Source organism: Lolium perenne, chromosome 2, assembly GCF_019359855.2.
Source record: "Lolium perenne isolate Kyuss_39 chromosome 2, Kyuss_2.0, whole genome shotgun sequence".
Classification (NCBI taxonomy): Eukaryota; Viridiplantae; Streptophyta; class Magnoliopsida; order Poales; family Poaceae; genus Lolium; species Lolium perenne.
The window spans coordinates 191,370,633-191,385,881 of NC_067245.2; the positions used below are offsets into that span (position 1 = coordinate 191,370,633).

At 41.4% G+C, this 15,249-nt stretch overlaps 2 protein-coding genes across 3 annotated transcripts; one reads left to right on the forward strand and one right to left on the reverse strand.

Annotated features, from left to right (window-relative positions):
- Window positions 1–3,842: 3,842 nt before the first annotated feature.
- LOC127334216 (uncharacterized) lies at window positions 3,843–6,693 on the forward strand. The gene is made up of 2 exons (XM_051360635.2): window positions 3,843–4,042; window positions 5,379–6,693. Exons 1-2 carry the CDS (start codon window positions 3,948–3,950, stop codon window positions 6,574–6,576), a joined length of 1,293 nt encoding a protein of 430 aa, XP_051216595.1. The 5' UTR covers window positions 3,843–3,947; the 3' UTR covers window positions 6,577–6,693.
- A 5,998-nt stretch (window positions 6,694–12,691) lies between these two features.
- Window positions 12,692–14,945, reverse strand: LOC127334217 (anthranilate O-methyltransferase 2). 2 transcript variants are annotated; one of them, XM_071826399.1, is made up of 4 exons: window positions 14,772–14,945; window positions 14,247–14,699; window positions 13,456–13,725; window positions 12,692–13,276 (listed from the first exon to the last, which is right to left on the reverse strand). In XM_071826399.1, exons 1-4 carry the CDS (start codon window positions 14,865–14,867, stop codon window positions 12,911–12,913), a joined length of 1,185 nt encoding a protein of 394 aa, XP_071682500.1. In that variant the 5' UTR covers window positions 14,868–14,945; the 3' UTR covers window positions 12,692–12,910. The 2 variants fall into 2 exon arrangements, with proteins under 2 accessions (XP_071682500.1, XP_051216596.1); XM_051360636.2 differs by having other exon boundaries at window positions 14,247–14,657; window positions 14,793–14,944.
- Window positions 14,946–15,249: the final 304 nt, after the last annotated feature.

Sequence of the window (15,249 nt, forward strand, 5' to 3'; positions counted from 1 at the left end):
AGTCGCCACGGATGCATCCGCGCCTGACAACGAAAGATGTGCTCGTTGCTCCAATGTTTCAGTGGTGGATCCACGCCGCCTCGTCCTCGAGCAGTGACAATAGAGCGAGCATTGTTGGGACAGTAAGTGTGTGTTGGCTACAGAAGTAACACAGGACCCGGCGTTCAGATATTTTTTTTAAAGGTGTTTTATATTAATCAGTTAACACAGATTTTGTTACAATCATTCAAGACGGAGTTCGACGCACAGGTTAGAACTGCACCTTGTAAAACACCTCCACTCAACACTCTACGGTCTAACTGGCATAGATCATGCGCTACTGTATTACAACCTATACTGATCTTTGCTAAGATGACCTGACGGTCCGGTGGTTTCTTCAGTCTAAAATTTCTTGCTATCTGGCTAATAGCTGACCGATCGGTGCTATCATCTTTGAAGACATCAAGGATTGAAGCACAGTTGGCATTAGACTCTGCTAGATATAACTTCAGACCTTCTAAACAAGCAATGGCCTCACCCATAGCAGCTGTCTGACACTGGGGTATATAATCCCATGCCGAGGAAACAACGTGTCCCAGATGGTCACGTATTACTGCTCCCCAAGCTCCACCAATTGTCTCCACAATTGTCTTCAGCCTAACACAGGACCCGGCGTTCAGATCTTGGAGGCTAAGGAAAACAGAAAAGATGCTACATCTGGAGTCTCTCGCAACTCGTTGAACTCCACTGCAGAGGAAATATCAACGATAGAAGTAACTCCAGCAGCGTTTCCCAGTCCCAGTGCCTCCAAATCCTAACCTCTATCCCTTGGACCAATATAGTGGGGGGAACAACAGTTGAACGCCATAACACCGAGCTTATGTGAAGTTTCATTTTCCGCTTCTTATATAGCAGGAAGGCTGGAAGCGAAGACAATGCACTAGTACGATTTGGTGTAATGGATCAATGGGCACACTCGTATGGGCAGTTGACAGAACACTTGTACTGTACCCCTTTAACAGATCCATAGTAAAAAAATTTGCGAAACACACTACAAGCAGATGCTCACACATCTGCAGAGTCAAGTATACTACATGCTCACCCCTGCAAAAAAAGTATACAACGTGCTCTCCGTGCGTGCGTTTGGTCCAATTAGGAATCTGATCCAATTAGCACGACTACTTTGGATTTCGAAAAATTATATATCGGCCAATGAAACCCGTAGTTAATAGAAACGAAAAACCTATACAAATTTTCAAGTAAAATCTTATGCATTACTTATGAAGGATAAATAAAATATGTCCAAACCACTGATTGTAATAATTAAATCAAAAAATTCGACTTTTTAGTGCATAATCTAATTATCACCGGTGGAGGTGATTTTTGGCTAACTAAACATGAGTAGAAATGTATATTATGCACTAGATATTTAGAGTAAATTTCACAAGCCCCTTATAATAGTTCACTCAAATTGAGTTAATTTTTAGTCATACTCCTCAAATTGAAGGAAAACCTAAAACATAATCCACAAATCAAAATTAAACATGGATTCATATTTCATCCGTCGGTGGATCATAGGAGGCGTTGGCGTAGGTGAACCTAGTGCAGACCTGGGGAGGTGGCGGCGGCTCTAGTGGTCAATGCGCCATCTTTGGCCTCCGTCGGCAACACCGTGGCCAACCACGTCGTCCCCGTCTCCGGCGAGGTATTGACCTCGAAGCCAACCGCATCATCCATGTCGTCGGTGAGTCTCCATCTTCCTCTCCGTTACTGGCGTCGGGATGTTGCGCCAACCCTTGTGCGACTAGGGAGACACGACGGGGTACACGGGGCGAACACAGAGCGCCACAATGGGCCGCATGTAGGGTTTGCCTAAGATGGGGATCCTACTCCCCACTTCATGCAGCCTCCATCTAGGACGGCGCTTGAAGGGGCTGCTTCATGGGCTATATTTGTGTGGCCCATTTACGTAGCCTTCTATCGTTCGCTTTCTTGTTTCGGTCGATTTTTTCTCCTTGTTCGGATTAAAACGATATTCAAAGTTGATAAAGTTCAAACTTGAAAAATGTTTAAAATTGGAAAAAAATCAAACTTTAAAAATGTTCAAATTTCTAAAATTTGGAATAGAAAATGTTCAAATTTGAAAACTGATCAAATTTTAAAAGTTGAAACTTGAAAAATATTCACATTTAAAAATCAAATTTGAAAAATGTTCAAATCCAAAAAGGTTATGGTATTGAAAGGTTCAAAATTAATCGAAAACTACCGAAAACCATTAGAAACCCAAAAAACTAGAAGCCAGGAAATCATACTCCATCTAATGGGCCTGGTCTAGTGCTTGGTCGCTTCAGACAGCACCAATCATTGAGTCCGCATTAGGCGGCGAATAGGTTTGGCCTTACGAACCTATTCACCACCCATTACGGCCCCAACGGCCGGGGTCGCCTTAAGGGAACATCGGAGGCCAGGCCCATCAGCGGGGTTAGGATCTTCTAGTTTTTTTTTTTGCTTTCTGTGTTTTTTTTGGTTTGCAACTCTATTTTCGTTTTCTGCTGTTTTTTTCGTTTTCTCTTGGGTTCTCTTCAGCTTGTGCTGTTTTATTTTTATTTTTTTCATTTAGTTTTTGAACTTTTTAAATTTTGAACAGTTTTAAATTTGGATTTTTTTCATGTTTTGAACATTTTTTTAATTTTGAACTATTTTAAGCTTGAATTTTTAGCTTTTGAGTTTTTGAACTTTTTAAAATGTAAACATCTTTCAATTTTGAACATTTTTTTAATTTTATTCATTTCTAAATTTTTATTTATTATTTTTTTGCCATTTTAAAATTCGATATTTTTAATTTTGAATATTTTCAAATTTCACCATTTTTACAAATTTGAACATTTTTTAGTCTGAAATATTTATATGTTTGTTCTTTTTTAGAATTGAATATTTTATTTAATGTAAATAGAAAGAAGAAAGAATCCTTGCGTGTTAACGGGCCGAAATTAGTGTGGCCCATGACCGGAATGCTCTACGCGGGAGCAACGCTCGCTCCCACTCAAGGCGGTGAATAGGGGGAACTGCGATACACCGACCTGGTCGGCGCGTGCGGGGTGCTGCACACCCCAGCGACCAGGTCGGGTAGTTTGGGCCACGGCCCATTAGCTGAGGTACGATTTTTTTCTTTTTTCTTCTTCTCTTTTTTCTGTTATGAATATTTTTCTTTTTCAAAATCTAACATTTTTTATGAAATTATTTTTCAAGATTTTTTTCAAAATATGAACATTTTTAAATTCAACATTTTTAAAATTTGAACGATTTTATATTTTGAATATTTTTCAAAAATTATATTTTTCAAAAGTTGAACATTTTCCACGTTTGAAGGGTTTTTTAATTTGAACAATTTTCATGTTTGAACGATTTTCAAGTTTAAACGATTTTTAAATTTGAACGGTTTTTAAATTTGAACATTTTTCATGTTTGAACGATTTTTAATTTGAACGGTTTTTAAATTTGAACTGTTTTTTATATTTGAACATATTTTAATTTAATTTTTTTAAATATTTCTATTTTTCGAATCTGAAAAATAAATTTTAAAAAAGGAAACAGAAAAAATAAAAAAATAAACGAAAACAGAAAACAGAATAAAGAAAATAGGAAAAAAAGAAACAGAAAATAAGAAACAAAAAAGAAAAGAAAAATCGAAAAAGGAAGCAGCCCCGCACCTAACTGAGCCGGCCCGTACCGCGCACGGGGTGTGCGGCGCGCGGTATGCGCTGACCTGGTCGATGTATAGGGTTTGCCGTAAATAGGAGCACTGCTAAAGGAGGGGTAGGCTGGTAGTGCACACATAGGAAGAACATAAAAACGGGCCGGCCCCATTACCAAAGCATATTTCCCGCAATGAGCACGGAATAGGAACTGCTGCTAGGCATCGAGCCATCGACACGACGCGACCAAGCAACTGGTTGAGGTGCGCCCCCATGGCCGGAAGCCGCCGCCGCCGCCGCGGGAGAGCGCGGTCGCCACAGCAGGGCGCCGAGTCGTCGCCGCTGGCAGACGCCACTCCGACTAGCAGGTCCGCACCCTCATCCGTCCTTGCTCGCCTCTCTTTTCTTTCGACTTCTTAATGAGGGATTATTTATTTACCGAGTAGATGAGGGTCAGTCCAAACTAGAATCCGAGAGAAACACCCACTACGCATCGGCCGGTCAGTAGTCCTTTAGCGATAAAAGTACTGAAATTTCTAGTATTTTGGTGAACCAGTAGGTCTGTTTGGATGAAATGGCAGTGTCGAGTGATAATTAGGGCATTTTCGTGAACCAATAGTGGTCAGTAGTGAACTTGCCTCAACTAGTTTTGGATCTCCACCGCTGTCCATAAGGTGTCACAGTTTGGTAGTATTCTGACTTAGTGCGTTTGCATGAACAGTTTACATGGAACAAGTTCATTCAGACAGGTTGGTAATATTATGATTTAGTGTGCTTGCACTAACAGTTTAACATGGAACAAATTCATTCAGATAAGTTGTTGATAACTTTATTTTCTCTGGTCAGCGAAAAAGTTCGAAATTTCCTTTGCTACTAGGGAGACGAGTATTACAGTTTTCAGTACTTTTGGTTCGGTCTCGGCCATGCTGCTGCCTTGAACTATGCTCACTTGGTTTAGTGGTGAAGTGAAACTCATCTTCAGATGTGATTTGGTGGATACTTTTATCATGACACTGATTATTTACAAGGCAAAACCAAAATAACAAATTATAAGTTGTCCTTGTAAACAACTGAGGGCATTATAGTCCCTTTTAAATGTATGAAAATGCTTGTTATTCATGGCCTGATGTCATTCAACATGTCAGATTACTCAGTTGGTAAGTTGGATCCGAAGTTGAATCAAGAAAGAAAGCCTCTCATTTGGTCTTCCTCATGGCCATGGTGCTTCCATGAACAATGCACGCTTCCTTTTAGCTATCAAGTGAATTATACATAAGCAAACGAAACGATCACATAAAAGTTTTCTAGATAAGAAGAGGAGCATATTATTGCGCTTTTATGTCAAGCAAAATCATCAAATTGTTGCTATTTTTTTCAGGATACTCTACAGAGTACACACTCTACCGTTATTATTTGAAAATGTACCATTGTATATACGGTTGGCATACCAAAAATATTCTACTTATGATCTTGTAGAAAAAATCAAGCTGTAGGTGGTTCTGACGTAGCTTGTTCTGATTGAAGTTTAACATGTCCAAATAGACACCCCTGTTTTCCTTATTTTTCGGTTACAGCCTATTGTATTTCTAGCAGCGTATTAACTCCTGCATTATAACTCTGTCAAACATTTTTTGTGTTTCTTGAAAACTCTAGTATGTGTCAGTTCTTATACTGATCCATTATTCTTAAATTTCTGTGTGGCAGACAAGTTACAGTTGTGGGGAGGCCCTCTAAGAACATCTGCCATGCCTCAGGGTCTACATCCTCCCTTTCTTCTGGACCTCATGTTTTTGCAGATCTCCTGGACAACCTGCTTCACGAAATCATTGCTCGTTTTAACTCATTCCATGACTTCCTTGCTTTCATTGGTACCTGCCACTCTTGGCGCGCTTCAGTCTCTTCCTTCCCTTCTGTGTATATCTTCAGCTTCCCACCACTCTGCCTGAAACCAGATGGTCCTTATGTTCGTCCCCATACAGGCTATATCAAGCCCATGGATTTATCTAATTGCAAATGGCAGCTCAGTGATCTCAGCAAGAAAAACTTATCCCTCTGTTGTTCAGTTCCTCAAAATACTCCAGATAACATGTACTATTTGGGCTGCTCATATGGGTATCTTATCTTTTCCTATGAAGAAAACTGCCTCCTTGTCAATGTGTTGACTGGTACCAAGGTGAAGCCCCCCAAACTCCCACCCAACAATGAACTTGGCTACTCTTCTGGCATAGGCATTCTTACAGCTGCATTGAGTTCACCCAACTCACGCCTCCTCCTTTGCTCAAGAACCTCAATGTTTGAGTGGCAGGTTGGAACAAACTCCTGGTCAGAGCACCCTCTTTCCTTTCAGAGAGAACGCATCCATCAGATTCTGTTATTCAATGGTGATATCTTTGTCATAGATGCTCTTCTCAGGCTCCACACTATATACTTGGCACCTCAATTCAGCATGCAAAAAGTAGCAATTAAGTGGGAATCCCTGCCTATTAACCCATGGTTGGTGGTCTGTGGTGACATGCTTCTCATGGTTGACCTCTCGATTAGCTCCCACGAGTTAAATGGATCATACCGCTTCTTTGAGGTCTTTCGCCTTGACTCCTCGGTTGAACCAGCTAAGTGGGTGAAGATGGAGAAGTTGGAAAATCAAGCACTGTTTGTTAGCCTTGATACGAGGACTCCTACATTTTCTTGCATGAGCCCTGAAAGATGGGGAGGAAGGAGTAACTGCATTTATGTTGCCAAGCTATTTGAAGATCCTGATGAAACCTGGACTGCGGTTGAGCTTGGTCAGCCAGTGTACAAAAATACAGTTCCCACCATATTATATGGTTGTTCATTCCCTCATGACTACAGTCTACTAAGTAGCTTCTGGGTGTTTCCCAGTTCAGTTTATGGTTGTGGCTAGTAACCTTGTCGCTTGGGTTTTGGCTAGTCTTGCAGAAGCCCTGTCGATTATTGTAGTTTGCAACTAAGTTCTGTAACTGTAATGGTTTCCTGTGTTGCCACCAATGTTTTGTGTTCATGGATAGCTTTTGTTGACGGGTGTCTCCCCACTTCCAGAGCTAGGAACATGTTACATCAGAATTTCATTTCTTATCTGCCTGCCCCTTGACATGCGGAAGCAAAGCCCACTTTGGTTTTTGACAAGATCAAGGATAACCTTGGCTTTAAAACGTCACCTTGGATCATCAAGTGTTGAACTGAACGATGTTTACTTCTGATTGTAGTTATGGTTTTGTTTCCCTTAACTTCCTACTCTGAAATTCTGATGATGACTGCTGCATTGTCTTTTTACTTCCATGCCTTTTGTATTCTTCAAACATTACACTATGCGTTTATTCTGCTCCTGCTGTATGTATATACATACATGGTGGTTGAATCATGAATGTGCAGTTGCTGCTGCTTTGCTTGGGAGTTGCAAGGCAGGGTAATTGCTTTCCTCCGCTTAAAGACTCAAGATGTATAATATGCACTAAATAGTCAAGGCTGAGCATCTGTATCTTCTTTTGACACAAAATTAAGATTGTTTTGACAAAATGTTTGCTATTGTGAATATATATAGTGGAAGGAAAATTTCATTGCTATACTTCGACTGAACTTCAGTCAGAGGCGCAGGAACCATGCAACTTGGTATGCCAAATGTAAAACAACACATCTCAGAACAAAACAAGAATTAAAACAACTAAAGTGATGTAATCACTTGGTACAGTTTTGCCGGCACCTTATAGACACTGGAACTGAACATTTACCCAACAACATATATGCCAAGAAGCAACATACCCAATTATATGCCTAAATGTCCTCAAATTCCAACAAACCAGATGTTCTACCTGCATCTTTGCTCACGTGGAAGACAACGGCCCTATTGTATATCTTCTGCAAAGCTTCAGTTTACACTCCTCCTCACATAGATTAGCAGTCATTACTACTTTGGTTCCCTTGAATAAAATCTTCTGAAGAACCAGAAACATTATGAAGACAACATAGGTTAAGATAATTTCTTTTTCTTAGGCAAGAGTGGAAGATAATGGCAATGTTCTTGCTCGCACATTGTCCATCCCCCTCCCAAGTCCCAACACCGTGCGTGCAAGTTGTCACGGGGTGCTTCCGCGTCTGACAACGAAATCAGAGCTCGTTGCTTCAATCTTTCAGTGGTGGATCCAGGAACCACTCACAGTGACAATGTGTGCAGCAATGGGAGGCTGAATGTGTTTTGGCTACAGAAGTAGTGACAGGACCCGGTGTTCAGGTCTTGGAGGCTAAGGAGAACCCGAATGTGCGAGTTTAGGTGACATGGAGTCCCTGGCACGTGGATGGACTCCAAGATGCTAGGCAAGGAGATCTCGAGTCTCTGCCAACTTGTTGAACTCCACTGTAGAGCAAATAACAACAATAAATGCCCTAGCACCATTGTTTCCTAGTCCCAGCGCCTCCCAATCCCATTATCCCAATCTCCATCCTTCCGACCAATAGCATGGGAGGCTGGGAGCAACAATGGAACGCTAGAACACCGAGTTGATGTGAAGTTCTATTTTCCCGCTTCTTATATAGAAGAGGAACGCTGAAGGGAAGAGAGTGCACTAGTGCAATTTAGTGTAATCCATCAATAATCATCTTTTTCGAAATGATCAATAAGCACCTGAGTAGCTACTAGCTAGCAGAATTTTTTTGTTGTTCCACCAAATTGTCCTACTACCAGCCGTGCGTTTGGCTCAGCAGGTGATAACATGTTGATAATTCATTAGCAGTTTAGCACCAACAATCAGGAATCCCATTCAATTAGCACGACTACTTTGGATTTCAGATAATAATATGTCGACCAATAAAACCTGTAGTTAATACGTAAAACCTATACGAACTTTGAATCAAAACATAGGGTTTAGGGTGGGGTGGGGGTGCGGCGAGGCTCCGATGACTTAGGGTTTGGGGTGGTGGACTGGTGGTACAAGAACCTCTTCGGATATGGAGAAGGTGGATTTTTAGAGGGAGGTCGGGGGCAGTGGAGGCCGGCGGAGGGGAAGGCTCGAGCAATGCGGGGCGGCGAGGTGAAAATTTGTCAGTAGGTGGTAAGGCCGACAGTGGTGGCGGGAGGATAACATCGCCAACGATGGTGTGCATGTGTGGTGGTGGGAGTGCGACCTCGCGGTGGTCGAGTCGTGCAAATGATGGACCTAGCCCGCGAATCCTAGTATGCGAGCACAGGCGACCCATAAGGCGTTATTTTTTTAGGCGTTAAAACACCCTGGTAGCACACACATATGTAGAAAATGAAAACGGCCCGGGCCCAAATCCAAAGCTTTTTTTTTTTACAGCAACCCAATACCAAAGCTGGTATGAGGGAGAGCAATATTTCCCGCAATGAGCGCGGAGAATAGGAATTGTCCTGCTACACGGCTGACGCCACTCTGACCTCCAGGTCTGCACCCTCATCCGTCCTCACTCGTCTCACTTTTCTTTCCACTTCTTCTTAATGAGAGCTTATTTACCACGCATCGGCCAGTCAGTAGTCTGGTCAGTATTGAGCGGTGTTTTGGAACATGGGTGCATATGCTCCCTATATTTTGAAATGCATCTTACATACATTTTAAATTTCAAAAAAAATTGAAACTAAAAGTTCGTACGTACATCTTCACGTGCTACGTGCTCACAAAGTCGTTTCATAAAAAATTAACTTATCATGTAACGTGTGTAAAAAAGACAAAATTCAGTGCTACAAATAATGCTTTTCACAAGATAAACTTTCTCTTTTTTATGTAGACCACAAAAAATATTGGTTTTGCGTGAAACTTGACAAACGGGCATATATTATGGAGATGTACATGTAGAATTTTTTGTCTAAATTTTTCGACATTTTGAAATATGATTTTTTGGTAGAGGGAGCATACGCACCCGGGAGCCGAATTGAATTTCCGGGTCAGTATTATAGTATTTGGGTGAATCAGCAGGTCTGTTTGGATGAATTGACAGTGTGGCAGGGATAATTAGGGCCTTTTGGTGAACTAATAGTGGTCACTGGTCAGTACTGAAGTGGCCTCAACTAGTTTTGGATTTCCACCGTTGTCTGTAAGGTGCTTCAGTGTGGTAGTATTCTGATCTAGTGCGTTTGCATTAACAACACAACATGGAGCAAGTTCATTTTGACAGTTTGGTATTATTCTGTTTTTTTTTTCTGTTTTTTTTAAAAGAAGGCAAAGCTTATCTATAATTAAGATGAAGGTGTCCGGTTAATTTGCGGAAAACCAGGCAAAAATCATACAACAACGCCAACAACACATGACGATGCCCACTCTCACACAGAGCCAAGGCCACTCAAGACACGAAAAACAACCAAGCCAAGCTCGAAACCCTACTCCACTGAGACTAGACTATCTTCAACCAAAGCCTAAGCGAAGGCGCTACGACACACGCGACCTAAACCCAGAGGACAAGCACGAGAAACGAAGATCATCTATTAAGCAGCCGCGAGCGCCTTTCCTATGGCGCCACTCTTCTTACCTTTGCACTTGACTGGCTTCTCAATCATCTACCATTTTACTTTTGGGCTTGATTGTCATTCCTTTTAGGATGCAAGCAATCACCTTCCGCATCCAGGAATAGCAGTCTCCAAGCTGCTGAGCACGTCACAGAGTTCTTTTGCGAAGAGAGCATTAATATTCTGATTTAGTGCATTTGAATTAATAGTTTAACATAGAACAAGTTTATTAATTTGATTTTCGATAAGAAGCGAAATAGTTTGAAAAATTGATTGATACTAGGCAGATGTATTACAGTTTTGGGTACTCCGGGTTTGATCTTTGTCATGCTGCTGTCTTGAACTTTGCTCACTCAGTTTAGCGATGAAGTGAAACTCAACTTCAAATGTGATTTGGTAGAGTACTTTTACTTTGACACTGATTATTGGAAAGGGAAAAAACTAATAACATAAATTAGAAGTTGTCCTTGTAAATAACTTAGGGCATTGTAGCCCTTTTTATGTTATGAAAACGTCTGTTATTCGTTGCCCAATGTCATTCAGTATTTCAGTTTACTTACTGGATTAGTTGGATCCAAAGTTGAATCAAGAAAGAGAGCCTCTCATTTCCTTAAGCGGGTTGTCTCGTGTTCGTTTGGTCTTCCTCAGAGCAATGGTGCTTCCATGAACAATGCTAACTTTTGTTTAGCCACCCAGTGAATTATTGATAAACGAATGATCACATAAAAGTTGTCTTGATAAGAAGAGGAGCGTATTGCTATTTATTCCGAGGATACTCTAAAAGGCACACACTGCCATGATTTAAAAATATACCGTTGTACATACGGTTGGCACACCAAAAAGTTCATAGGTATGCGATCTTGGAAAAAATCAAGCTGTAGGTGGTTCTCAGTTCTGACCCATCTTGTTCTATTGAAGTCTAGCATGCCCAAAATAGACACTCCTATTTGCCGTATTGTTCAGCTAAAGCCAACTGCATTTCATGCAGTGTGTTAACTCTTGCACTATAACTCTGCCAAACCTTTTTGCGTTTTTTCTCGAAAACTCTGTTATGTCTTAGTTCTTATTCTGAACCATTAATCTTAAATTTCTGTATGGTACCGAAGTTAGCATTATGAAGTGCCCATCCAAGACCAAGAACACCTGCAATGCCTCAGGCTCTACCTCCTCGCTATAGTCTGGACCTCAGCCTGCTTCACGAAATCATTGACCTCTTTCCATGACTTCCCCGCTTTCATTTGCACCTGCCACTCGGCCCACTCTTGGCTCGCTGCAAGTCTCTTTCTTCCCCTCGCTAGATAATGCAACGACAACGTTCCCGCTTTGCAACATACAATGAACATAACCGTATAGAAATTACTACTTTTGTTCCATATTAGCTGTCGCTGATTTAGTATAACTTTGTACTAGCTCAATACATCGAGGTGCTTGGCTGCTAGCTGGTTTGAAGGTACGTGTGTCCTCGGCTGAGGCTGAAGTATTCGAACGTGCGCGCATCTCACCAAAGCTTCGTCGTCGCCAGAGCTTCGTTATCGTGGTCGTCGAAAGGAACTCGGCAGCAAGGGCTGGTCCAACAACAATCATATAAAAGGCTTAGGCGATTAGGGTTTTCCTGCCTCCCGTCGGTAACGCTGCCAATCTTCCTCGCCTCTTGTGGCCTTAGGGCCATGGTGGCGTGGTGGATCCCGATCCTTGTCGGCGGGAGGGCTCTGTTTCTTAATGTTTTCACCGGTTTGTTTAGGTTTTGTGTCCTATTCAGGAGGGGTGGCGGTGGCGACTCCCCTAATATGGAATAAAGTTATCCCCCGTCTCGATGGTGTTTCTAGCATCACACCGGAGGACGTGTGTAGGTTTGTCTTCGGCTGATCTCACTGGGTTTAGTCGGTGTTTCTTTCGATCTACGTTTCTTTTCATCGGCGATGGTTGCTCTCATGCGCTGGTCCTTTGGGGCCTTAGCATGACGACCTCCTCGTCTATCGACTACAACAACCTCTACTACGACAAACTTTGCCCGGTTCTAATGAGAGAGAGAGGCGAGGACGGTGGCGTGCATTCGGCTTGTTCGAGTGCTTGTAATCATCGGTAGGTGATCCAGTGACATATTTGTAATTTTTTTTGCCTTTTGGTCTCCTTGTACTGTTGTTGAGGACTATGAATATATCGGTAGAATTTTCGAAAAAAAAGAATAAGAATCATATAGACAAGAACTATGACATAATACACACATATAAATAAATATCGCAATAAATCATAATATGAAAATGAAAATTACAACAGATTAACAAATATAGCAATATGTTACCATCAAATATGGTGACAATCATGTCATATTAAGAAAATACTGAATTAACTCCCACCAATGCCCGAATAGGCATTTATTTGCTTGGACTTCTCCTCTTCTAGTCCGGCTTAAGACTACCCATAGTGGTAGTAACTTAGCTAGTAACATCACACATCTCAAGACGTTTTGGTGATATATATGGCATGCCAATAGATGAAGAAAGAGAGTGAGGTGGTAACTAGCTATGTTACCATAACATCACACACCTCAAAGCAAGATGAGTCTATAACATAATAAATGACATAATGCATGACACCATATATAAATTACTATCTACTATGAGTGTAGTAACTTAGACTAGTAACATGACATATTTGGCATCAATTTTACAAAGTTATGGATGTCTGCATCAGGTATCCATAACAACGTCCCACTATAGTACTCAGCATACACCACCAGATCAGTTACACTATATATGTGATTAAATCAATTCATGGACTTCTTCAAGTACACCATGATGATTGGATACTTGCCCTTGCCCTTTTCAAGATGTTTTGCAACATTGGAGGCATACACCATAAACAACTCCTCAATAATATCTTCTCCAAAGTGGTCTACAATTAGTGGCTCCAACACTGCCCTGATGCACTTGGCAACATTAGCCCCACTGATGGCACAATCAAGTACCACGTCACCTTCCGAGTCATCTTGAGGATCCCAGTTTGATTCAAAGAGTTTAATGTGCTCAATATCGAAGATACTATTCTTATTGATAAATGTCTTTACCTCTTTCACCGACGGGGCATAGTAGGGCACATTGAATGAGTCCAATTTCTCCTTCTCCACACGTCCCTATATATCACATACCATATAATGAAACAAATAAGAGTTACTCTTCTTGGAGGAGTTGTTTTTTCTTATTTTACCGTTGAAACTCATTGTAAAATCATTCGAAAGTAATAATAGTGTACGAGAGAAATGATGTAATACTTATTGGAAGACAACACAAGATTGCCATAACAAGTATGTACCTTTTGTACAAGAGACCGGAGAGATTTAGCAACCAATTCATAGACAATGCCAACTTCCCCATGCATCAACATCTCTTCATTCTTTCGCCCCAGAAATGTTAGTAGCATTTGGCCTCCACTAACAAGCTCTCTCGAACGCAATGTAAGAAACAATTCAAAGTCCTGTTGGAATTGTTGTTGGAACAACTTAATCACACTTGGTGGACTAGTCTTTCCAATGTAGATGTTGTCTTCGTTTAGGCGAGTGCAACTTGATAGCTCCTCCGGGACCTACGTAATTAATCATCATAAAGGAGACATTGATGTATAAAATGACATATCATGATATAAATGCCCTTTATATTAGTATACCAATTATAGTAGTACTATTGTTTCACAACAAAATTCAATTCCTAGCGGCCTACTGAATGGTTTGGTCATATGTATCCATCAATGAGTTGTATTTTCGTGTGTGCAGTTAGTAGTTTTTGTTTTGTTTTGACTTTTCAGAATGAAATTAGATGGATACCCATTGCTTTGTCCACCACACCTATATATGGACGGAATTAATCTATAATAAGACCAACCGCTCTAACAAAAAAAGACATCCACTTCGTTAACTAACTATTAAAACATGAACTATCGCGTTGTAGGGTTCATTCTTAAATTAAGTAATAAAAAATAAAGAAATAATTAAAGAATACAATCCTTGTCGAATTAGCAAAGATTTTGCTTCAAAATCCTTTCATTTAATTAGCCAGCCCAGCTTTTTTCTATGCTCTGATTTCTTAATAGTTGCATGCATATAGTACCTTAGAACGCCAATGGAGGGCATAGGAGGAGTGGAAGAGATGGACGCTCTCGCGAGGGAAAAGCTTCCGGTAGTAGGATCCCGGCAGACCCGCGATGTAGTATGGAGGCGGCTCATTCCCGCACCCGAGATTATCATAGTGCTCAAGTGACCGGAAGAGGAGGTTAAAGTCGTTCCCCGGCAGGTCATTCAGGAAGAACTGCACGTCCACGGCGCAGGCATCTTTGGACTTGCGATTGTTGGCGCGGATCACCCCGATCACCTCAGAGACAAAGAGCAGAGTGTTTGGACCCGACGAGCAGCCAAGATCAGCGATGACCATCGTGCTCCTGTGGGCAGAATCAGATAGCGACATGTACACCTCCTCTATGGCCTTGCAAAGCACCGGCCTTCTCTCCAGAATGGCCTTCTCCTGCATACATGCATGGAACAACAGTAACGGAAGAGCAGCTAGCTACATGTAGTGTAGGTGCTTAAGTATATACGCACGATATGAAGTAAAACACAGCAATAGATCACAACTGACAGTGCGCAGGATGCAAATTACTTGGAGCCTGGAGTTGGAGGCATAGCTATTCTCTCCGTTGCCAGTAACCATGCGAACGCCGCTCGTTGCCTTCATAGCTAGTTACTGTATTATTCAGAAGAGATCGATGTTGATTAGCTTCACAAGGTGGTGGCTTAGCTAATCCACAACATGGCTCTATCATTTATAGAGATCCAATTGGGCTCCACACACGTGTATCATGTTTCTCTGAGAAGATGTGGTAGATGTGGTGGACTTGCATGTCTACTCGGTGGCAGCGATGCCGGTCGTAGCACATTTAATTTTCTTTTATTTTGATTTTCTAGAGTTGCAAGTAAACTAAATATATAGAAGAATAGGCGCCCTCCACTGCATCAGGAAATTTGGTAGTCACTTACATGACTATGGTAAAACAAATATTGGTGGGACGCACCAGATGTTTTGGGCTATTTGTACTACTGTTGATGATTATTAATAG

Excerpts from the sequence above, each read along its gene's own strand:
- LOC127334217 (XM_071826399.1), bottom strand. The coding sequence starts at position 14,867 with ATGAAGGCAACGAGCGGCGTTCGCATGGTTACTGGCAACGGAGAGAAT. Across the intron at positions 14,700-14,771 it reads TAATTTGCATCCTGCGCACT|CTAGCTGCTCTTCCGTTACT; the intron begins GTCAGTTGTGAT and ends CACTACATGTAG. Across the intron at positions 13,277-13,455 it reads TCCGGTCTCTTGTACAAAAG|GGACGTGTGGAGAAGGAGAA; the intron begins GTACATACTTGT and ends TGTGATATATAG.
- LOC127334216 (XM_051360635.2), top strand. The coding sequence starts at position 3,948 with ATGGCCGGAAGCCGCCGCCGCCGCCGCGGGAGAGCGCGGTCGCCACAG. Across the intron at positions 4,043-5,378 it reads GACGCCACTCCGACTAGCAG|ACAAGTTACAGTTGTGGGGA; the intron begins GTCCGCACCCTC and ends TCTGTGTGGCAG.